At 42.4% G+C, this 22,672-nt stretch overlaps 3 protein-coding genes across 3 annotated transcripts in view; 1 reads left to right on the top strand and 2 right to left on the bottom strand.

Moving 5' to 3' along the window:
- Positions 1-35: 35 nt before the first annotated feature.
- Positions 36-9,022, top strand: fasn2 (fatty acid synthase 2). The gene is made up of 7 exons (XM_008308151.2): positions 36-657; positions 784-856; positions 1,475-1,628; positions 2,089-2,249; positions 2,334-2,540; positions 2,640-2,821; positions 2,906-9,022. The coding sequence occupies exons 2-7, from the start codon at positions 799-801 to the stop codon at positions 8,447-8,449; spliced, it is 6,306 nt and encodes a 2,101-aa protein (XP_008306373.1). The 5' UTR covers positions 36-657; positions 784-798; the 3' UTR covers positions 8,450-9,022.
- Positions 9,023-10,325: 1,303 nt separating this feature from the next.
- LOC103377364 (phthioceranic/hydroxyphthioceranic acid synthase-like) lies at positions 10,326-17,441 on the bottom strand. Its single transcript, XM_008308156.2, has 6 exons — positions 17,256-17,441; positions 16,923-17,076; positions 16,677-16,837; positions 16,379-16,582; positions 16,119-16,300; positions 10,326-16,032 (listed from the first exon to the last, which is right to left on the bottom strand). The coding sequence occupies exons 1-6, from the start codon at positions 17,311-17,313 to the stop codon at positions 10,537-10,539; spliced, it is 6,255 nt and encodes a 2,084-aa protein (XP_008306378.1). The 5' UTR covers positions 17,314-17,441; the 3' UTR covers positions 10,326-10,536.
- Positions 17,442-17,820: 379 nt separating this feature from the next.
- The window catches only part of LOC103377357 (ATP-dependent zinc metalloprotease YME1L1), a 6,047-nt gene continuing 1,195 nt past the window's right edge, over positions 17,821-22,672 (bottom strand). Inside the window, exons 4-18 of the mRNA XM_008308150.3 lie at positions 22,524-22,625; positions 22,316-22,425; positions 22,076-22,226; positions 21,913-21,996; positions 21,590-21,763; positions 21,336-21,488; positions 21,110-21,242; positions 20,966-21,028; positions 20,155-20,267; positions 19,800-19,955; positions 19,525-19,676; positions 19,305-19,431; positions 19,079-19,152; positions 18,713-18,799; positions 17,821-18,584 (exon numbers count right to left, since the gene is read on the bottom strand). Of these exons, the coding sequence (XP_008306372.1) occupies positions 18,444-18,584; positions 18,713-18,799; positions 19,079-19,152; positions 19,305-19,431; positions 19,525-19,676; positions 19,800-19,955; positions 20,155-20,267; positions 20,966-21,028; positions 21,110-21,242; positions 21,336-21,488; positions 21,590-21,763; positions 21,913-21,996; positions 22,076-22,226; positions 22,316-22,425; positions 22,524-22,625 (1,820 nt within the window). The 3' untranslated portion in view covers positions 17,821-18,443. The remainder of the gene's footprint in view (positions 18,585-18,712; positions 18,800-19,078; positions 19,153-19,304; positions 19,432-19,524; positions 19,677-19,799; positions 19,956-20,154; positions 20,268-20,965; positions 21,029-21,109; positions 21,243-21,335; positions 21,489-21,589; positions 21,764-21,912; positions 21,997-22,075; positions 22,227-22,315; positions 22,426-22,523; positions 22,626-22,672) is intronic.

Raw genomic sequence — 22,672 nt, 5'->3', positions numbered from 1 at the left:
AGACTGATAAAACGATGATTTGATTTGAACTACCTGTTCAACACACAGCGTCTATGTTTAAGATACAATAAAGACCATGAAGGAATTAAGGCTAATAAAATAGCATTGGACCACATAAAGCTGATCAGCGAGCTGGTTTTTACCCTTGACCCGGACTTTGAACATGTATCAACTAATGAAAACTCATACTCATCAATCAGGCCAATCTCTTACTCAACACAGTGTGCAGTGTAAACAGTGATGACCTAACGTGACACTACCTGTTTTTCGGAACAACACTTCCTTAATGGACATTTTTTAAATTGATTTGCATACAAGAGAAAATAACTTCCCCCTAAAATTTTGTTAAACTCGTTTCCCTGAATGTTTTGAGTGGTTGGTTGTTACAGTTGTTATATGGCTTTGATAAGCTGCAATGAAACCAGACCTACACTATTGTTGGTTTACACATTGATACTACTCATTAAACCTGGTCTAATCATTAGCGAGGCACCATAAAGGTGTGCACTGAGCTCCTTCATCTCCATGGCCACGTAAACAGCCAATCATTAATGTTTAATAAGGAGCGAGTAGCTGCCTATAAGTAGCACGGCCGGCTGCGCACGCTAACAAAATCTCTCGGGGTGGAGTACAGTATGGATGAGTAGGGACGGCACGGTGCGTGACTAAACTGTCAATTGACAAGTGTTCATGGTTGACTGCGGCGATGGCTGGGGAGAAATGTGAAAGTGGAGGCAAAAAGCAGTAAAGATTTGATTTTTTTTTTTTTTTTTTGTCTCACAGTGATGTACAGTGAGGATGGAGGTACATGAAGACAGCATCGCAGTGGTGGGAATTGGGTGCAATTTTCCTGGGGGTAAGATATATAAATTTAAATATATACATATATATATAAAGAATGCAATCATGTTCCACTAATATTAAAGAAAAAAGGAAAATGCTGTGATTTTGTTTTGGATGAAATAATTCTATGCTAGAAAAAATCTGCACTTTGAATCATTAAATGTATTTCCTGATTCCATGTTAATTGTATTTCCTGGTTGTTGCATCTGCATATAATAAATCAAAGAAAGACTTTGACAGTAATGAAACATATATATGTGTGTATATATATATATATATGTATGTATATATATTGATTTATATATATATATGGATTTATTGTATGCAGATGATACAGTAATGTATTCTTCTACTTATTATTGGCAATGATACAGCAATGATCCAAACTGATATTTTATACTACAATATTATTAATATTTTGTATGTTTTTTGGGAACTGTATGTTTAATTGTGTCATTTCTGTTATACGTGGCAAGATTCTTCTTGGAAAATGTTTTGATCTTTATTTTTAATAATAAGGTTAAAACGGGAATAGATTATATAACCAAGTGTGAATGTATCTGCGCAATTTTTTAAAAGGTTAGTTATTGCAACAATATTTATTCTGATCCAAAGTTGTGTTTTTAAACAGGAGAAGGACTGGAAAATTTCTGGAAGGTTCTCCATGGAGGGGAAAACTGTTCTAGGCAAATTCCCAAACAGAGGTTTGATGTGACCGCCTGGTTTGATACTGATGAAACCAAGGGGGGTAAATCCCGCACAGCCAAGGCTGCTCTCATCGATGGGTACGCTGCCCAAATCTTATCATGTTTAAAAAAGATAACGTACATTTAATATCATCTTGGCAATTAAAGCATCTTAAATAAAAGTCTCCTTTATCACAGCTTCACCTTTGGGGTCACTGTCAAGTGATTTGGCAATAAAACTAGTTTTAATACTTAGATAAGACATAGTTTACTTTGTTGTAAACCTCCTTGAATGTGTCTGGACCTGCCCTTGATAGGCCATTAAAATGTATTGACATTTGACAAAAATAAATTCAGAAATATTTTTATGTCAACTTTTAATCCCAGCGAAATTAGAGACTTTTTTAAATCAATTCCTACTTCGCAATATTTTCACACATTTGGCTAAAGAACCAGAATGTTAAAATGTCTAGAGTTTTACAGTATTGAACTATTTTATAAACTCCACTGACGTGGGGCCTTTGGCATAGATCCAATGATTTTCATTAACTCTTTTCAGATTCAATGAATTTGACCACAAGTTCTTCGGCATCAGCGACAGTGAAGTGGAACAAATGGACCCTCAGCAGAAGCACCTGCTGCAGTGTGTTTACAGAGCTTTGGAGAACGCTGGAATTCCAATGGAGAAGGCCAGTGGCACCAGTACAGGGGTGTTCATCGGTAAGAGAACAAAGCCAGACGGGGCCCTGGTGTTTCTGTGTTATTTGATATGATCTAATTTAACCCATGTTCATGTCTATGTAGGCCTCATGAACAGAGATTATGAAACAAATGCTGCACATGTCCACCCAACTGTGATCAACCACTGGACCGGCACAGGGCTAGCCATGAGCATAGCAGCGAACAGAGTCTCGTACATCTTCAACTTTACTGGACCTTCACTGACCATAGACTCTGCCTGCTCATCCTCACTCGTGGCTCTTCATCTTGCTTGTCAAGCCATTAAAGAAGGTCTGCATTGAGTTTTTTTTTTTTTTTTTACTGTACTGCAGGATTATTCTGAACCTTTGTGATTTGTTTATATGGGTAAAATGTGCCTTATCTTATCAGGTGATTGTGATATGGCTATTTGCGGAGGAGTGAGCTGTATCATAGAGCCAAGAGTGTTTGTTGCCCTGAGCAAAGCCAAGATGATCTCCCCTGATGGGACCAGCAAAACTTTTTCCAACAAAGCAGATGGCTACGGTAGAGGAGAAGGATGTGGGGTTGTTCTTCTGAAACCCCTGAAAAAGGTTAGAATATGGCTAAAGTATAACGGTATGCTCATTTCATCTAGTTCAACTCTAGTTTTTGATTTTATTATTCTTTTTTAACAGGCCTTAGAAGACCACGATCACATCTGGGGTATCATCAGCAAAACAGCGGTCAACCAAGATGGTCGCTCAGTCACTCCAATCACTAAACCCTCGATGATACAACAAGAGGAGCTGCTACGAAGAACTTACTCCAAGTCTGACATTGCCGATGTTCAGTACATAGAGGCGCACGGAACTGGAACCCCAGTTGGAGACCCAACAGAGGCAGAAAGCATCTCAAATGTCATTGCTAAAGCCAAACCTCCTGGTTCAGAGAAACTGTGGATTGGCTCTGTGAAGAGTAACATTGGACATACAGAATCTGCAGCGGGAGTGGCCGGACTCATAAAGATTCTTCTGATGATGAAGCATAAGACAATTGTTCCCTCAGTTTTCTATTCTGAGCAAAGTGCCAGTGTCGATGCCAAAGCTCTCAATGTCAAAATTCCTCAGAGGTCAGAAGAATGGAAACCCTCTGGTCCGAGAGTTGCGGGGGTGAATAACTTTGGTTTTGGGGGTACAAATGCACACGCTATTGTCAAAGAGTATAGTCAGTCACCCACTGTGCAAGAGAAAAACCAGAATCAACCGAAATACTTTGTTATGTCAGCAAATTCAACCAAATCTTTATCTCTAATGGTGGAAGACACCATTAAGCAGCTGGAGTCCAACAGTAAAGTTGATCTGGACTCTCTCTTGTACACAGCAGCCTGCAGAAGGAGCCATTTAAAACACAAGTTCAGAAAAGCTCTTCTGGTATCATCTGTAGCTGATCTAAAACAAAAGCTTAGTGCTGCCCTCGACAAAAATGTCAGCTCGTCCTCCTTAGATCCAGGGTTGGTGTTTGTCTTCTGTGGAAATGGCGTCACCTACCATGGCATGTGCAAACAGCTTCTGAAACACGAGCCAGTTTTCAGACAAAAGATCGAGGAAATTTCACAAGTTTTTCAAAAGCTTAGTTCACTGAACATCCTGGAGACACTGGAGAGTGAAACTGAAAGCAGTGACTTTAACAACCCAGATGTTGTACAGCCATTACTCCTGGCCATCCAGGTGGGCATTAGCACCTTACTCATGCACTGGGGTGTCAAGCCAGATGCCATGCTCGGGCACTCTGTTGGTGAAGTAGCAGCTGCCCACTGTTCTGGCCTCTTGTCTCTTGAAGATGCAGTCAAAGTCATCTATCACCGCAGCGTCCTCCAAAGCCGGGTCACTGGGGGAAAGATGCTGGTGGTCAGTAATATGGCTGTATCCGAGGTAACTGCTGTGCTCCCTAAATACTCTGGTAGGATATGTCTCGCTGCTTATAACAGTCCAGAGTCCTGCACTCTCTCAGGTGACGTCGATGCTATCCTGAGCCTCCATAAGCAGCTAAGCAGCTCAGCCAACGGTCAGAATCTGTTCCTCCGTGTCTTAGACGTACCTGCTGCCTACCACAGCCACATGATGGACCCCATTCTTCAAGAAATCCGAAACTGCATTGGTGCCTTGCAGCCCAATGACCTCAACACAGAGTTGTTCTCGACAGTAACGGGCAAAAAATTCCAGCACAAAGACTTCTGCACAGGTGACTACTGGGCGAGAAATATTCGGGAGCCGGTAGCATTTGAGCAAGCAGTGAAGTCAGCATCAAAAGGAAAAAATAACACCGTGTTCGTAGAGATAGGCCCACGAAGGGCACTGCAGAGGAACATCCAGGAATGTCTGGGTAACAGCACATCAGTGTTGGCCTCGGTTCAGCCAGGGAATGATCACGACGCAGTCCTGTCTGTAGTTCCCAAGCTGTTTGAGCTCGGCGTTCAAGTTGATTGGAACAACCTTTACAAAAGTTTTGTAACAACGCCACTGCCTTTCCCAGAGTACAAGTTTGATTGCTCATACAGAGATGTTATCATTGGAGCAGCACAAAACAACACATCCAGCAATCACCCAGTGCTCTGTCACACAGAAGGTGAGAGCAACATTTTAAGCTGTAATCTGAATTCAGATTCGACATTCTACCTAAAAGAGCACAAACATAATGACATTCCCCTCATCCCTGGTGCCTTCTATGCTGATTTGGGATTATCAGCATTCATGGCCACTGCCAAACCAAAAGTGCCACTTAACGCTCTACAGCTGAGTGTCAACTTCCATAGTCCATGTGTTCTAATGCCCAAACCACCTGACGTGAAGGTGAAAGTGGAACATGCAGAGCGGGAAGCCACTTTCTCTGTCTTCTCCCCATCTGCAATGTACGCATCAGGTAAAGTCACTTCAGGCGGAGAGAGGCTGATGGAGGAGCAGACCATTTCACTGAGTTCCCTCTACCAAAGGTGCAAATCTGTTGTGACTTCTGAGGAGTTCTACGGGTATCTTTCTCAAGGAGGCTTTCAATATGGTGACGTCTTCAAAAACAAAAGTAATGTGTACTACGGAGGAGACCTCAGAGAGGCCTTTACAGTCGTCTCTGTTCCTGAAGAACTGCACTCTCAACTGCATGACTACTGCATTCACCCTGTTGTGTTAGATTTTCTTATGCAGCTTCTCCCAGTAACCGTGGAGCACATTTTCGCAGGGAGGCCAGGATTTCCTGCCCAAATTGGGAGTTTGACCGTTTTTGAACCTTTGAAAGAAGAAATGATTCTTTACTTGAGGGCATCAGAAGTGGGAGAAAATGACTTCCAGGTTTGTGGCTGTTTTGCAGACAAAGAAGGGAGAGTGCTTGTCCAGGTGAAGCATGTAATGATCAAGTACCTTGGTAGCCACACTCAAGTGGTAGATGAGTACTTCTACCATAACTCCTTCAGTGTAATTCCTGAAGGTAACCCATCTGCTCCTCCCAGAGCTTTGGTTTTCTGTGACCAAGCAGGCATAGCTGAAAGTCTGAAGCAGCATTTAGACTCAAGGTCTCAGTACATATCATTCACACATGCCAAAGCTATTTTGAACAGTGGTTTCCCCTCTCTCCTGGCTAACCTGAAGATCTCAAATGTTAAGAAAAGCTTTAACGAAGTCTTGTTTTTGTGGGGTAATGAAAACCTTACGTCACAGGAATCCGACCTTGTGCTGCAGTCTTTGGTGAACTACTGTGAGATTTTACGTCAAATTGTTCTCGAGCTCAAAAAGATTCACTTCCCAAACTCTATCAGAGCAGTGACCTACTGTTCGTCTGACATCACAGCAGATCGGGTAAACCCCGGCTTTGCTATCGTTGGCATGATGAGAGCATTCGCTGCAGAACTACCAGATCTGGCTTTTCAGCTTGTTGATTTGAGCGGTATCGCTGCTCAGGACATTGCAACTCTGTCAAAGGTCTTACGGTCATACCCTTGCAGCAAATACCCTGAATTGGTGGTAAAGGATGGACAGGTTCTAACACCATCAATCAGTCACACGCCGCCAAAAATCCAAGATAATTCCAGGATGAGTTTTACTTCAGCCTCCTCTGAGCCATGCATCTTTCAGACAGCTGATGCACACAACATTACTCAAGTGAGTGCCATCCACTGTCCTAGCAACCTACCACCCAGTGACTCCTCCATTGAAATTCAGCCGAGTAAAATATGTGTTCATTCATCTGATTACTTCCCAGTCAGTGCTTCACTTCTGAAATTTGGACAGACACTCTACTGGAACAAACATTCAAAGCAAAATCACCCACTTCTAGCTCTTGATTTCTCTGGCACGGTCACAGCAGTTGGAAAAGAAGTTACCAAACTTAAAGTGGGTGACCAGGTTGCCTCCTGTTATCCTGTGGTGGCAGGCAGCAGGATCACCGTGCCTGAAGATGCGTGCTACAGCATCAAACGTTTCCCATTTCTCCAAAACACACCGTGTGTTTCTTTCTTTGTGCTAGCCTGGGAAATCCTGTTCCGAGCTTTGCCCAAAGCTAAACGACATCTCGCGATCATATCCTCTGTCCCCGACTCTGCTCTAATGAAAATCCTAGCCCTTACTTCCTTTAAATCTGGCTGGAATGTGCACACAGGGACACAAAACAATGGCTTATCAGCTAATATGAAACAGATGGATGCATTTGTCATCCTGCCTCCATTTGACAAATCTCTGATTGAAAAGATTGGCAAATTCCCTGGGAAGAAACACATGGTGGTCGTCTGTGAGTCTCACATGCAGAATCTTCTCGCTCAGGATTTGTTCCACAGTGTCAATGACAATTTGCACATTGAGACAATTCAGATGCCCGTCATTTTGCAAAAAGGATCTCTGAGTGGCAAAAGACCACACATTTATCAGTGGCTCAAATCATTGAAACTAAGCAGGAAATTGGGAATTGGAGGCAGTGCCTTTCAGAGCATGGAATCTGACATAACTATCAGTTTGCAGGAGCCAGAATCATACTTTAACACCAAACAACTCTCCATTGTTGCTCTGGAAAAGGATGAAAACTTTACTCTTTCCGACATCCCACTTATGCCAACAAAGAAGCAGCTTTTCCGGAAGAAATCTGTGTATGTAGTGGTGGGCGGTCTTTCTGGATTAGGCTTTGAAACAGTCAAGTTCATTTCACAGAGAGGTGGAGAGTACGTTGTGATACTTTCCAGGAGCAAGCCTACAGCAGAGTTGCAGAAAGACATAGATAATGTAAAGAATCAGTGTGGAAACAGTATCGTCAGCATGGAGTGTGACGTAGCCGTCTCTGAGCAGGTGCACAAGGTTTTCAAAGCCATAGGCCAGACGTTTCCCGGCTGTCCGGTCAAAGGAGTGTTTCACAGTGCAGTTGTCTTGCATGATGGGTTGATCGAGACTCTTGACAGGTCTCTTTACGAGAAAGTCCTTAAACCAAAAGTCAAAGGTGTGATAAATCTGCACCATGCCACACAGCACTGTCAGTTAGACTATTTTGTGTGTTACTCCTCCATCTCTGCTTTCCTGGGAAATCCATCACAAACTAACTATGCAGCAGCCAACACCTTTCTTGACCTGTTCTGTCATTACAGACGTAATTTAGGGTTGGCCGGACAGTCAATCAGCTGGGGGGCCTTGAACCTTGGTCTCCTCTTGAACAAGGAGCACTTCCAGCGATTCTTGGAGGCTAAAGGGATGATGGTGTTAGACGTGCCTGAAATTCACAAAAGCTTGGAGCAATGTCTTGAGCTAAATCTGCCCCAACAGGCAGTGTGCAGGTTTCACTTCAGAAACATCAGGTACAACATTTTATCTCAAAATGCATCCTTAACCATGCGTCTGTCTGCACTGGTTGATGAAGCCTTCCGAAAATCAAAGGAAAAAGAGTCCCAAACCCCCAAAAAAGAAACGGTGTCGCCAAGGGCGTACGTTCACTCCCTCCTGAGTGAGACCATTGGTGTGGACCAGAGCGAGCTGAAAGATGACTTGCTGCTCTCGTCCTTGGGTGTTGACTCCATGCAGGCCATGACCTTGCAAAATCTTATCTATCAAGAGAGAGGTGTAAATCTGCCGTTGGTGAAACTGTTGGACCCAAATGCCACCCTATCATCAGTGGTCGCTTTACTGAGTGAAGGAGATGATGAGCAACTGGATAGCGATAATCCTGCCATGAGTAACTCAACAGAAGACATGGGGGATCAGTCAACAAGACTGTGAGGTCAATTCCTGTCGTCCTGACACTGTTTGACCCAAATATCTTTTACTGGATCACTAACTGAGTTTCCTGGTCTACGGGATCAGTACTGTAAATCATAAAAGGTTTAAATGCAAGTTAAGTGTCAAAGTTTCGCAACAGTCAGCAGTCTTATCCTCGTGAGTTCAAATTTAGAGCCGGACAAACAGTCTTCCTTTAATTGTGTGTACAGATTTGTGTAAATATTGCCCATGACAACATAGTAATAAGGAAACATTTACAGTCAAATGTTTTATTGATTACGGGTATCACAACAAAATATCCTGATGCCACCTGGTACAAATTATGTTGGGTTTTTTTCTGTTGGGTTTGTTATTGTTTCCATCATTTTTGTTGTACTTTGCACAAATTCAGGCTCTAATGAATGCCTTTTATGCTTTCTCGTTATTGATATGGTGATGCGAACAAAAACCTTTCAGCACAAGAATGAGCAGTAAACCAGAAATGTGTATAAATCTATTGTATATTGTTTATTATTGAGATATGTGTAAATTTTGGTAATATATCAATAAAAGTCTTTAATTATAGTAAGCTAAGTTTGTGTCTGTGGTTGTTTATTGTCTTACCTTATCTTGTGTGATGGGTCATAGATATATCTTATCACCTTAAGCTCAGTGATCATATTTTTATAATATTAATTTGGAAAAAATAACACATGATACACTGGCTTGCCAGCAGTTTGTGATAAATAAGGCTGTATGCTAAAGTTAAAGAAAGTTGTGCTTAAGCCTTTTTTATTTTTACTACATAATAAATAAAGACTGAAAGTTTGACTTTGTGCCCAATTATTTAATTTAAAGAAGCCAGCTGCTTATGGCACTGGACATGTCTAATGAAACCCAACAATAAGATATTAACTTTTTGGTAGTAGAGGTTGGGTTATACAACATAACATTTTAATAATTTTCAGAACAGTCTTATACTATTTTATGTCAATCTTTTGTTTATCCTTGAGAACAAATTTTCCCTTGCTCTATTCTGTGAATATTTTGAATCTACTTCTGAGATTTTCCTGAGCTAACATCATGGCTACTGATTTGTGTTTTCTCTCTCCTACCAGTGTATGTAGAGGTGTGGGGGGTTTTTTTTCTTGCATGATCACATGACAGGGAAACTGTGAGTGGATTGGTCGATGGCGTCCATTTAAACCAACTGGCGCCGCCTTCTTCCCCTTTGTCATCCTTGAGCTAAGGCCTGCTAACACCTTGCCATGTGCTCTGTGTGGTTTACCTTATGATGCATTTGATTGTTTGTAATTAATAGCAAAATGGAGGAGTGCGAAGCCCTCGTTTGTTTGTTTGTTCAAAACATTTTTCTCTTGTCTTTGATTCTGATCGTAGGTTAAAAACCCTGTATTTTGTTTTCTTTTGTTTGTTGGAGGAAAGAGCAGGGCCCTCTTAGATTTGTTTGTTGTTTGTTGGGGCATTGTTTCCTCACTTCCTTTACAAAATAAAATGCTGCTTTAAAATTATAAATTCTTAGACTTGGCCACATTCTTGAGGATGAGAAGCAAAAGAGGGGCTAAAAATTGTTCTATGTACCGGTTCCCCTAGACTGGGGTCATAACAATTTTCAAAATACTAAAGCAGCAGCAGCAGGCCTTGGACATTTTATCAAATCTGGCTGGTCTTCAAAAGGCTTGGACACATCTGATGTACAGAGGTTTATTACAGGTTACACAATCCAGAATAGCCCGATCCAATTACTATGTAATGTGTATTAGGTACTTGCTGATCATAATCATATGAACTTTATACCTTTTTACCACAGGTGTCAAACTCAGGCCAAATCTGGTCCTTGGTGTAATTAACTTGGCATGCAAGTATTAGAGCAGGCCCGTCATTATACTTGGTTGTTTCATATTTTTTCCATATGAAAGATTCTACATTCTAAATATTGAGTTTGGCCCCCTTGAAAATACATATGCAAAAAATTGAAGAGAAAAATCACATTAATGTTTGAATCAAGTTATTTTAAATGTACCTCAGTTAAAATAGTGTATGTACATTTAAAAGCATTTACAGGAGTAAAAACAGAAACCAACAACCAGTCAGTTACACTGTGAATCACATGACCCATTATTCATTACAATAGCAGCCAATGTGGACAGTGAACTGTTGGGGTCCAGTATTTTGACCAAAGGCACATTAACTCCTGTTTCCTGGAATATCTGGTTCTGCAGAGTCATGGCCAACATGGAGTCGATTCCTAAATCACACAGAGCAGAGTCGTCGTCCAGCTCTTCTTCACTAACATTACTTATGTCACTGACTATTTTCCTCACACTGTCCTGCCTGGACCTCACAGGTTGACACTCAGTTTTGGGCTTCACATCATCTTGAAGCTTCGTTTCTACGAGAGCCAAGAGTCGTCGTCTCAGAAATGCATTTTGGGACAGAACATGAGTGTTAAGGTTTTTTAAGCTGAATTTGCATATGACTTGTTGAGGTCTGTTTAGGAGGAGACACTTTTCAAGAGCTTTATGGACTTCCCACACATCCATTGTCATCATCCCTTTTGCTTCTAGGAACTTCTGAAAATGGTCTTTTTTCAGCAGCAGACCCAGGTTGAGTGGACCCCAGTTGATGGACTGTCCAGCAAGGCCAAGATTTCTCCGATAGTGGCAGAACACATCCAAGAAAGAGTTGGCGGCTGCGTAGTTGCACTGGGAGGCGTTGCCGATGAATGAAGAGATGGAGGAGTAGCAAACAAAGTAGTCCAGTTTGTTATGAAGTGTGGCGTAGTGGAGATTCAGAGCTCCGCACACTTTGGGCTTCAGAACCTTCTGGAAGAGTGTTCTGTCGAGGTTTTCAATAAGTGCATCATGCAGCACAGCAGCACTGTGAAAAACGCCTTTGATGGGACAGGAGGGGAATCGTTGTCTGATCTTGGTGATTGCGTCCATCACCTGCACTGACACCGAAACATCACACTGGACGTGTATGATGCTAACGCCAGATGTTTTCTGCAGGAGTTCCATTTCAACCTGGATCTCATTTGTCAAGGTGCTCCTGGACAGAGTTGCAATACACCCACCACCATTATGTGAGACGAACTTCACAGTCTCCAGCCCCAAACCTGAAAGCCCCCCAGTAATGATGTATACGCCACATTTTTTGAAAAGTTGTCTTGACCTGTGACTTGGGATACGAGATGTGAGATATGAGCGATCAGATTCTGCGTGATCCAAAATCACATTCTGCACTGTTTTTGTAGTGAAATATGACTCACAATCTGGATCAGTTTCAGGCATCTCTTTTGTTAACGTCTGAAAAGTTCCCTTTCTCAACGGTAAAGATTCTGCAACAAACCCTAATGACTTCAACCAGTTAAAAACTTTTTTGCTGTGCACTCGCAGATATGTTTTGTGGAGAACATTAGCTACATCGACATTGTGAAGATGTACGTGTTCACTGTTTATTGCATGCATGTTTGATATGTGTGGAGATGACATGTGACTGCTGTACACAAAAACGATATGTCTCTCGAAAAAACTGCTGCCTTTTATGTCCTGCCATCCCGTGTGGTCAAATGGAGGTAGAAAAACAAAGGCGTGACTTTGGTGAATACTATTAGTTGCTTCTCTGAAATGCAGTGTTGAGGAAACGTTCCAGCCGGACCTGTTGGCTGTTAAAGCCAAAACCTTCATCAGAGCAGAAGCTGTGTTCTGGGAAATAATGGTCAATTTTCTGTGTCGTTCTTTCACTGTGATGTTCTGCAGGATCTCCCACGCCAGTATGAAGTACGACACACATGGACTGTCTTTTAGAAATGGGACGTACTTCGTGTTATAGCACAAAGTTTCCGGAACTCTCATTTTACTCTTAGCTACAGTCGGACAACATGAGACGATACGGTCGCCCACGGCTAGGCTACGAACGCTTTTCCCAACAGCTGTAACGACACCACCAAAATCTAAAACCAGAAGCTGGTGATTATGGGATGTATGCTGGTTCCAGTAAATTGTTCTGCCAAAATTTAAATGTGAAGTGGTGACAGGAAAGTAATCAGATGAGTGCACACATGCATGGGTGAGCTGAATCTCAACTGACGTCTCAGGGTTCGGACCTTCACCGGTGTCATCAGGGATGGTTGACAAGGAGGTCATTCTGTACGAATCACCAGTCTGCAAAATAAAGTCACCCAGAAACTCTGACTGATCGTCTTCTTTACAAGGGTACCCCATCTCCTGGGTCTGGGATATCTTGGTTGTCAGTACCTGCCCATTCCTGATCACCACCTCTTGTTGTTTGCTGGATTTAATAACTTCAATCAACATCTGAATGTCTTCATTGGTCACAGAGGCAAGGTCAACCAGCTGAAAGGAGGGACTTGGCATCTCTGCCGCACAGGCCCTGGTCATTCCAGACAACATAAAACCTGGACTGATATGGTCCACGGTCAGTTCTGAAGATCTGTAGGTTATAACATGCACGTGGCAAGATGGTCTCATTTCTTTTAAAAGTAACAAGATCTGGCGATACTTCTCACAACCAGAAACCAAGGTCTCCAGTGTCTGGTCAGCGGTCAGGTGATTGAGATTTTCTACACCCCACATGAAGACAGCGTGAGTCAAATTAATGTTAGTCTTAAGTGACTCCTGAAGTGGCTTGGACGTCCAATCATCTGTGTACTCCACAATGATTGACTCCGGGTCCAAGTATGGTTTCAGTCTTTTGGAAATGTGGAGTTTGTCTGCAAAAATGATGGCTTTCAGTTTGCAGTCGACAAATTCATTTGAGTCAAACAAAACTGGAATAAGTTCACTGTGAAAGAAGAGTGACTGAGGAGCATTTGAAATCTTGCCCAAAAATGTGAACCTCACCTTCTTCAGCTCAACTAGTACTTTACCCTGTGTGGTCGCAAAGCAACCACACACTTCAAGGAAGTCTGGAGTCTCTGCAGTTGCTCGTAAATACATTATCATCGTCTCCTGCAACGGCGCCGAAATAGCAACACTACTGATACCTGAAGGAAATGCCTGCTTGGCTGTTAAATTTCCAACCGCCAGTGCAGCCCCCATTTGCAGGAAATAGTCCAATAACACGGGGTGGAGGAAATGTTCATGTAGGTGTTGTAGGAGTTCTTCAGGGACTTGGATTTTGGTCACAGCTTCATTGAATTCACCTCCAAAATGCACATAATCAAGACGATTAAAGACGGAGCCGTAGTCAAAACCAGCTTGGGATAGAGTTGAATAAATCTCTTTCTTATCCATGATCAATCTGCACCTCTGAAAGATAATATCTGGGGCAATTGTGGGCTCTTCAATCATTGGTTGGCTGTCTTGGATCTTGCATGTCCCGCGCGCATGCACTGCAGCTGCAGACCTTATCCTGTAGGACACCCCTCCCTCTGTTTGCTCAAGGGTTACTCTTAGCTGGTGAGAGTTTGATGTGAGTGTAAACAGACTCTCAAATTTAATGTTTATCTGGAGCAAAGAAACTGGTTTCTTTGGTTTTAAGCTCGCCATTATTGAGGTGTAAGCTATCTCAACATACAAAGAACCGGGAACTATGGAAACACCACTGTTTTTGTGCTCCCAAAGATATGGTGCAGTGTCTACAGAGAGTGTGTAAATGTACTCATTACTGGTACTTAGTTGGGATATCAGCTGATGAGAAGAAGGTGAGCTGTTCCCTCTTCTGACATCTTCAAAATTGATCTGCTTCTTTGAGTTATCAAACTGGTAAACTGGAAGATCTGTGGGCAACGTCTCATGGCCCATGTAGACCTGATGCCAGTCCACATTGAGACCAAACTCAAATGCTCTTCCAAGTGCATTTAAGATTGTCTCATAATCTTTTTGAGGCTGGACTGAGGTCAGAACTATGGCGTTGTTTCCAAGAGTTTCACGTATGTTTCTTTGAAGAACCCTACGAGGTCCAACTTCCACAAAGACCACATTCCTCAGAAGCTGCCCATCTTTAGTGACTGCACGAAGAGTTTGTTGAAACAAAACAGGCTTTCGAATGTTCTCTGCCCAATATCTACCAGAGGTGAAGTCACCATCTGCACATTTAGCTGCTGTCACAGTTGAAAAGAGTTTGCACTTCAAGCTATTGGCATCTAAAACATGGAGGTTTCTCTGGATGTCATCTAAAATGGGATCCATCATATGGCTGTGGTACGCCGAAGGAACGTCCAAAATATGAAGAAAAAGATTTTTGTCTTTAAACTGTGTCTTCAGCCTTTCTTGAATGAGGTCTATTTCATCCGATTCTCCTGCCAGTGTGCAGGAGCATGGACTGTTGAAAGCTGCAATGCTAACTTTTCCAGAGAAATCTTTGAGGATTTCTTCTACCTCCTCTACAGCCACATTACTGACCACAAGCATTGCACCACCCATGACTTTGCTCTGAAGGTTGCTGCGGTGGTACAACACTTTTACAGCATCTTCAAGAGACAAAAGACCCGAGCAGTGAGCAGCAGCAACTTCTCCCACCGAGTGTCCAAACACGGCATCAGGTTCCAGCCCCCAGTGTTTAAGAACGGTGGCGATGCCAACCTGGATCGCAAACAGAACAGGTTGGATCATATCTGGCTTCCTTAAGTCCTGGTCTTTGAAACCATCAGCGAGCCACTGAGTGATGCTGTAACTTTGATGATGCTGGAAGAGTCTGTCAATCTCCATGACCTTATCTGTGAAAACAGGAACCTCTTTCAAGAGCTGCTGGCACATACCTTTGTATGCGACACCATTCCCACAGAACAAAAACACCACCTGGACGTCTGACTTTGTCGGCTCCGTCTTTGATTGTACAGCAGATTTCAGCTGATGCTGTAAATCCGAGATGGAAGTTGTCAGGAAGGCCTTCCTGTATTTGTGTCTATAATGACTCCTCCTACATGTTGAGGTGTAAGACAATGCATGTAAGTCAACTGTTTCTGAATCACACAGCTTCTGATGTGAGTCCCTGATGGTCAGCATTAGTGATTTCTCACTGGCTGCAGATATTACAAAGAGTTCTGGAGAACCTTGTGGTGTCCCCGTGGGAATGGGGTTCCTTCTGTACTCTTTCACAATTGCATGAGCATTTGTGCCTCCAAACCCAAAGCTGTTGATCCCTGCGGTCCTTAGTGCAGACCCGTTTGCTTCCCATCTTTCAGGTGTAGTTGGAATGTTTATATGGAGGGCTTCAACGTCTATACTTGTGCTGTGTTTGGAGTAGAACATTGAAGGAACAATGGTCTTCTGCTTCATCATCAGCAGAACCTTCGTGAGTCCTGCTACTCCCGCTGCAGATTCTGTATGTCCAATGTTACCTTTCACAGAGCCAACCCACAGTGTCTTGGAACCAGGAGGTCTGGCTTTGGCAATGGCATTGGAAATGCTTCCTGCCTCTGTGGGATCTCCGACCTTGGTCCCCGTCCCGTGTGCCTCTATGTATTGGACGTTAGCAAGGTCCGATTCTGAGTAGATTCTTCTCAGCAGCTCCTCTTGTTGTGTCATGGACGGTTTGGTGATGGGCGTCACCGAGTGGCCGTCTTGGTTGATGGCTGTTTTGCTGATCACACCCCATATTTTGTCGTAGTCTTTCACAGCCTGCACAAAGGGTTCGGCTGTTAGAAAGTTAGCTTTTAACAGTGTTACGTAGTGTTAGCAAATTTGAAAATAAACAAAGTTTTCACCTTTCTCAGAGGCTTCAGGAGAACAATGCCACAGCCTTCTCCTCTGCCATAGCCATCTGCTTCACTGGAGAAAGGTCTGCTGGTTCCTCCTGGTGAAATCATCCTGGCTTTGCTCAGGGCAACAAAGATCCTGGGCTCAATGATGCAGTTGACGCCTCCACATAGAGCCGTCTCACAGTCTCCTAGTTGACAGAGATAAGACAATTACATATAGATCTTTGAACATTCTTCTGGGGTTTTGATGGGAAACTATCACATACGCTGCTTTATAGCCTGGCAGGCTAAATGTAAAGCCACCATAGATGAGGAGCAGGCGCTGTCAACGGCCAGAGAAGGACCAGTGAGATTGAAGGTGAAAGAAATCCGGTTGGCAGCGACACTCATGGCCGTCCCGGTGGCATTGTAATGGGTTATGGTGGTGGGATCATTGTTTCTGAGCATCTCGTAATCCCTGTTCATCAGACCTGAAACATCAAAAATCACATGGTACAGTACTAGATTAAAGTTTGTCACATGGAGAATGATGCTTCCAAATGTTTAATGCAGCATCAGTATCACCTATGTAGACTCCAGTTCTGCTTCCACTGATGCTCTCCATGGAAACTCCTGCGTCCTCCAGGGCTCTGTACGTGCACTGAAGCAGGAGTTTCTGCTGTGGGTCCATGCAGTTATTCTCTGCCTCTGTGATGCTGAAAAACCTGTGATCAAACTCGTTAAACCTTGAAAAAAAATAAAACACAGAGGATTCTAGTACAGCGCAGCACAAAGAGCAGAATCAAAGCTTAATCTGACACAGATTCTTACCCGTCTATGAGCGCTGCTTTGGTTGTGCATGTTTTCCCAGCTTTTGTTTCATCAGCACTGTACCAGAAACTGGAGTCAAAACGCTCTGCAGGGATATCTGCAACACAGTTCCTTCCTTCTAACAAAACCTTCCAGAATTCGTTCAAACCCTCACCTAGAATTTAAAGATTGCAAAAAGATCCATTTTAATGATTTGAGATGTCAGTCAAATATTATCTTGCAAGGAGCCACATATGGATCAGGGGCCACAGGTTGCAGACCAACCTGACATAGACTGTGAAGACTGTGAACTAGAGAAGTATTCATATCAATGAAATAGAAATTGTGTTCTACCTCCAGGAAAATTGCATCCAATCCCAATGACAGCTATGTCGTCCTCTGATTCGTCCATTCTTCTGGTGAAATACTCTATTTATCTTCAACACCAATTCAACAGACGTTTGATGAAGAACAAGTCGTGGTTCTCAGACAGGCCGAGGACAGCTGTAGCTTTTATATACTCTCTGTCAGGCATCACTGACAAAAGGGGCCGGAGGACATTACAATGGACTGGACTGTCGGTCTAAAAACACTAATTACAGGTTTAAATGATTGAGGTGGTGGTGAATAGGCTTCTGTTCGTCTTATGAATGTTGTGCTTTAAACCTTATTGAATGTTGTGCTTTAAACCTTAAATACATACTGTACGCGCCATAACCCCAGATCAGATTTTATGCATTTGAAATACATACAGTAAACTGTCAAATGAATTGTGAGGAACTATAGACTGTCAATATATTTGAGGTCACCAATGTTTTGAAAGCAAATCTCGACATTTTCAACAATTTGATTTCTATTGGTTTTCTGATGTAAGAAAGGTTATTATTGAATATTATTATCAGTAATTCTGCCACACCAGTGTTGTATGAGAAACCTTTATTAGAGCTTTCAGAAAGCCTTTGTGACACTCCAGTATTTACACTTCATCACCACTCATTTACAGGACAGTTCATTGTGACTGATTTCATGAAACGGGACACACTGCTGGCCAGGTGAGTAATAAATAAAACAAACATACAGTTGACGTGGTCATAATTTACATCCCATGAAGGAAAACAAAACACTGAACAGTTTTTTGTGAATGGATTTAAAAAAGAAAATTAGTATTCACAGTTTAGAATGATCTGTATCTACCTGCCGCTCAATATACTCAAAGGAGCAGTTTGACTGAAAACCTTGAAAGTGGCATTGATCCTCAGAGTCCTCTCTGCTGGGAAACGGTCAAATGAGAATGGATAAAAAAATAACTTAATATCATTGGTCTGACAGAAAATACGGTTTCCTGTTGACACCGATACTGAGGACAGAACAAATCCAGCACCTTCAAAAGAGTGAGGCTCATTTACAAAATGTTCTATATATTTATATATGTAAATGTACACAAACATGTGTATGTATATATAGATATATATGTAAGTACATATATACGTGTATATACACATACACAAGGATACAAGGGTCTAAAATGTCTAGTGAGGTATCTCAGTGGTCCAGCGATTTGCCTTCCAGCACCATCTGGATCTCTTTGGCATCCAGGGTTTCGTGTGTCAGCAGGGCGTCGGCCAGCGTCTTGTGCTCCTTGCTGTACTTCTTCAGGAGGTTCTTGGCACGATCGTAAGAATCCTGGAGTTCACGGAAAGAACCCAAAATAAGAAATGAATCCAAAAAAAAAAAAGCCTGGGAAAAGACGAATATCTTCAAAAAAAAAAAAAAAAAAAAGCCTGGGAAAAGATGAATATCTTTACACTCACCTGGAGTAACACTCTCACTTCCTGTTCGATGGCGGCCTGCGTCTCGGGGCTCTGTTTGGTTACATCGCCGTAGGTCATCACGCCAAGCTACACCATTAGTGAGAATTATAATACTATATTTATATTGTAAAACTTTTTTTTCAGCAGCCGATTCAATAGTCTGGGTCTGGACTCCCAGATGGATTTTTTTTCAGCAGCCGATTCAATAGTCTGGACTCCCAGATGGATTATTGTTGTGATTCTCAAAGTGGGGTGCAGGGTCTGTAGGGGGCACTAAGCTATTGCAAGTGGGTGCTGCAAGGCATATACATTTTGCACTAGTGTAAACATAGCCATAAATGTCAAGTATAGACAAGCATATATTACCTTGTCACTCATTCCAAACTTGGTCACCATCATTTTGGCTATCCTGGTTGCACCATCAAAGTCATTGGAGGCTCCTACAAATATTAAAAAAACACCACATTCAATACTGTTTTATAACAAACTTTGACCCAGCAGTAAAGTGTTTGTTTTCCTCTATACCCTTTAATGATAAAAAATCCTAAATTGCAATGAGGTCAGCTAAATAATGTCATTTTAAAATCCACACCCGTGGTGATGTTGTCGTCTCCAAAGATGAGCTCCTCTGCCACTCGACCGCCCATACTGACGTCCATCTGAGCCAGAAGCTGTGCCCGTGTCTCAGACCAGCGGTCGTCCTCTGGGAGCATGGACACCTGAGGGACGGAGACATTGAGAAGACAGAGTTATTTGGTGATGAAAATTCAAAATAAAGAAGACAAAAAGGACAAGGTTGGCGAGACACTCACATGACCCAGGGTTGGTCCCCTCGGCATAATTGTTGCCTTGTTGATTGGCATTGCATCCTTGGTGTAGTACGCAACTATAGCATGGCCAGACTCATGGTAGGCCGTGATGGTCTTGTTCTGTTTATCAATTACAACGGTCTTCCACCCAGGGGCTGGGCGAAAAAAAAAAACACATAAATAACAACCGTAACACAATTAATTTGTGAAATAAATTATACAAAACTAATTTAAACATACAATGATTAATCACAGATTTAAACACATGGTGCACTCACCCATGAGGATCTTGTCCTTTGCGAACTCCAGATCTTTCATAGTGACCATCTCTTTCCCGTCCATGGCTGCCTTCAGGGCGGCCTGGTTGACCAGATTCTCGAGCTCTGCCCCCGAGAACCCCACTGTGCCTCGGGCAATGATTTCCGCTTCCACGGCTGCACCAGGGAAACAGAAAAATATTGTCTTTAGTGGGTAAAGACAGTGGGGTCTTTCACAGCAGCAGACAAAAAGTACATTCTTCAGCTTGCAGTAAAAAAAAAAAAGCTATTTTATTTACAATATATTTCACAGAAAGTTGTCTTTTCCCACAGAAAAATTCCAGCCCACATTTTACAGTCTGCATTTCACACTTACTACTGTCCACTTTAATCTTGGACAGGTACCAGTTGAGAATCTCCGTGCGTCCCTTCACATCTGGACGCGGGACGGTCACCTGCATGTCAAACCTCCCAGGTCGCACCAGAGCGCTGAAAAAGTTGGACAAAAGTTGTGGGAATGAAAACGGAAAAGTTTTTTACAGTAGAAAATCAGTGGGTGAATTGTCACTTTGTTGAAATCTGACTTCTCTTAAAAATTGAATCTTCAAGATACAGAGAAAAGACTTTTATTCTTTGTTTCTGTTTCTAATATAATGAAAGTGAAATATGTGTTTTTGAAGTAAGAGAGAAAAGTTCTTAGTCACTCTCCACCAGCAGCAATTAACAAATAACTGATATAAAAAGATTAATGATACAATGATTTAGCAGACTGAGATAAACTAAACTGGAACAGGTCAATAGAACTTTATGCTGTCCAGTCACAGACCAAAGTTTACTGGAGGTAGGAAAAGTGGGTCAGATCATCACAGATTAACTACTGTATACAGTATATGAGGCATTGACCGTAGTCACCTACTGGAGAGGTGACAGTAGAGAGCACTGTGGCTCAGTGACCAAGTCCAAGTTGAGTCAAGTCACCAGGGTTCACATCAGTTTGAAAGACAGAGTCCAAGTCTGGGTTTGTTGGTCTTTGTTTATTTAAGTTAACTCTGAGCTGAGTCCAAGTCTACCTAACTAGTACTCAGGTCTGGTATGAGTCCTGAACTAAAGTACCACAATCAACAAAGTCTACTGAAAAGGACTGAGTAAAACATAAAGTAAAAAAAAAACAAGAAACAACAACATACTTATCCAGAGCCTCAGCAAAGTTAGTGGCACCAATAACAATGACTCCTTCATTTGGTTTAAATCTGTAAAACATACAATAATTGAGGAAATGAAATCTCTAACATTAATATTTAACATCAGGTGTGACCATGAATAAAACTGACCCGTCCATCTCTGCCAGCAGCTGGTTAATGGTTTGTCTGGCGTAAGGATGCATGGGTGACTCGATCCTCTTCCCTCCGACGCTGTCCAACTCGTCAATGAAGATGACACACGGAGCAGTAGCTTTGGCTTCCTCTGCATAGCACAAGATAACGAAAAGGGTTCATGGAGAACATCCACATCTTTGTATTTCCCAAAAAAAAGAGTTCACTTTCGCTAAAAACTTACTGAACAGATTTCTGATACGGCTCGCACCGATGCCCACAAACATCTCATCAAACTCTGATCCAGAGGCGTAGTAGAAAGGCACGTCGGCCTCTCCAGCCACGGCTCGTGCTAAAAGAGTTTTTCCTGTTCCTGGAGGACCCACGAGGAGGATTCCTGTGAGGAGAAGAAAGAACATACAGCAGGTGATTGGTCACAGCTGTAGTTTAGAATGTTTTTTCTGAACAGCGCTGTCCTGGGGAGTGAGGTTTCCACACCTTTAGGCAGCTTTCCACCCAGAACAGTGAATTTCTGTGGGTTCTTGAGAAACTCAACCACGTCCTGCAGTTCATTCTTGGCCTCCTCCACTCCTTTGACATGATCAAATGTCACATTCTTCATCTGGATGGGGTCGAGTGCCGCATCGAAACCGGACCTGGTGCGGAACCTCACTGTGAAAAACACAGAAAACTGTATCATATGCAAGACAAAAAAAACTGAAGTCCTGTCTTATATCACAGTGTACAGGTAGAGTTGTTTGTTGATTGTGTAAAAGTGAATAAAATCTGAAACAAACCAGCGTCAGAAAAGGAGCCTTTACCCGAGAGAAAGGAGGTTTTGGACAGAGCAAAAGTACCAATAAGGAGAAGAGCCAAGAGGATCATCCTGGTTCTCCTTAGTGAATCTGTCAAAACAAAACAAAACAAAGGTTTATTATGTGTCTGACCACCTAAATGAGCACAAGAAGTGAGTGAGCTACATGCCTTGTGCTTTTTGAGTGTAGGCCTGAGACCTCATGAAGCCCTCGGTGAAACCTGTCTTGAAGGCCTCCTGCTGATTTTCTGGAAGGTTCTTTTGTTGAATCACTTGCTCCATAGAGTGAATTTCTGGCTCTTTATCCTTCATGAACAAACCCTGTGACGTAAACACAGAAAAAAAGGTTAATGACTTTGACATGAAGAAAACCCAACCAGCAACTCAATTTGGAACAATCCCACATGTACCCTCATTAAAGTTGGGGTGTACTGCTCTGAGTCCACTGATTCATCGTTGCTGGTCTGTGTGCGTCTAGGTCTTGATCTGAGAGTCTTAAATCCTCGACTCTGGACCCAAACTAAGGACAAAAAGTGAAACTTAGAGACCTGGGGAGTTCTTGGGAAATAACTGCAATAATTGTACGATCTCCCACTAGATGGCTCTTTGACTCATTACCTGGCAAGAACTGTAACTGAGAGCAAACATCTTTCAACGGACTGTGGTATTGTCTGTGGAATACTGGGGAACCAAAAACTCCTAGTCTTTGTTGAGAAACGCCTGTAATAACAACAATACACATACGTTAACATTATAAGCTTAACCAA

Source organism: Cynoglossus semilaevis, chromosome 3, assembly GCF_000523025.1.
Source record: "Cynoglossus semilaevis isolate Cse_v1.0 chromosome 3, Cse_v1.0, whole genome shotgun sequence".
NCBI classification, from domain to species: domain Eukaryota; kingdom Metazoa; phylum Chordata; class Actinopteri; order Pleuronectiformes; family Cynoglossidae; genus Cynoglossus; species Cynoglossus semilaevis.
The sequence above is the reverse complement of the archived record's forward strand: the minus strand, read 5'-3'. Positions and strand labels throughout refer to the sequence as shown.

Coding starts and splice junctions, on each gene's coding strand:
- LOC103377364 (XM_008308156.2), bottom strand. CDS start 17,313: ATGGACGAATCAGAGGACGACATAGCTGTCATTGGGATTGGATGCAAT. Junction 16,838..16,922: donor AAAGCAGCGCTCATAGACGG/GTAAGAATCTGT, acceptor TTTTTTTTCAAG/GTTTAACGAGTTTGATCACA. Junction 16,033..16,118: donor TCCTGAAGCCTCTGAGAAAG/GTGAAAACTTTG, acceptor CCCTTTGTGCAG/GCTGTGAAAGACTACGACAA.
- fasn2 (XM_008308151.2), top strand. CDS start 799: ATGGAGGTACATGAAGACAGCATCGCAGTGGTGGGAATTGGGTGCAAT. Junction 1,629..2,088: donor AAGGCTGCTCTCATCGATGG/GTACGCTGCCCA, acceptor AACTCTTTTCAG/ATTCAATGAATTTGACCACA. Junction 2,250..2,333: donor CAGTACAGGGGTGTTCATCG/GTAAGAGAACAA, acceptor ATGTCTATGTAG/GCCTCATGAACAGAGATTAT.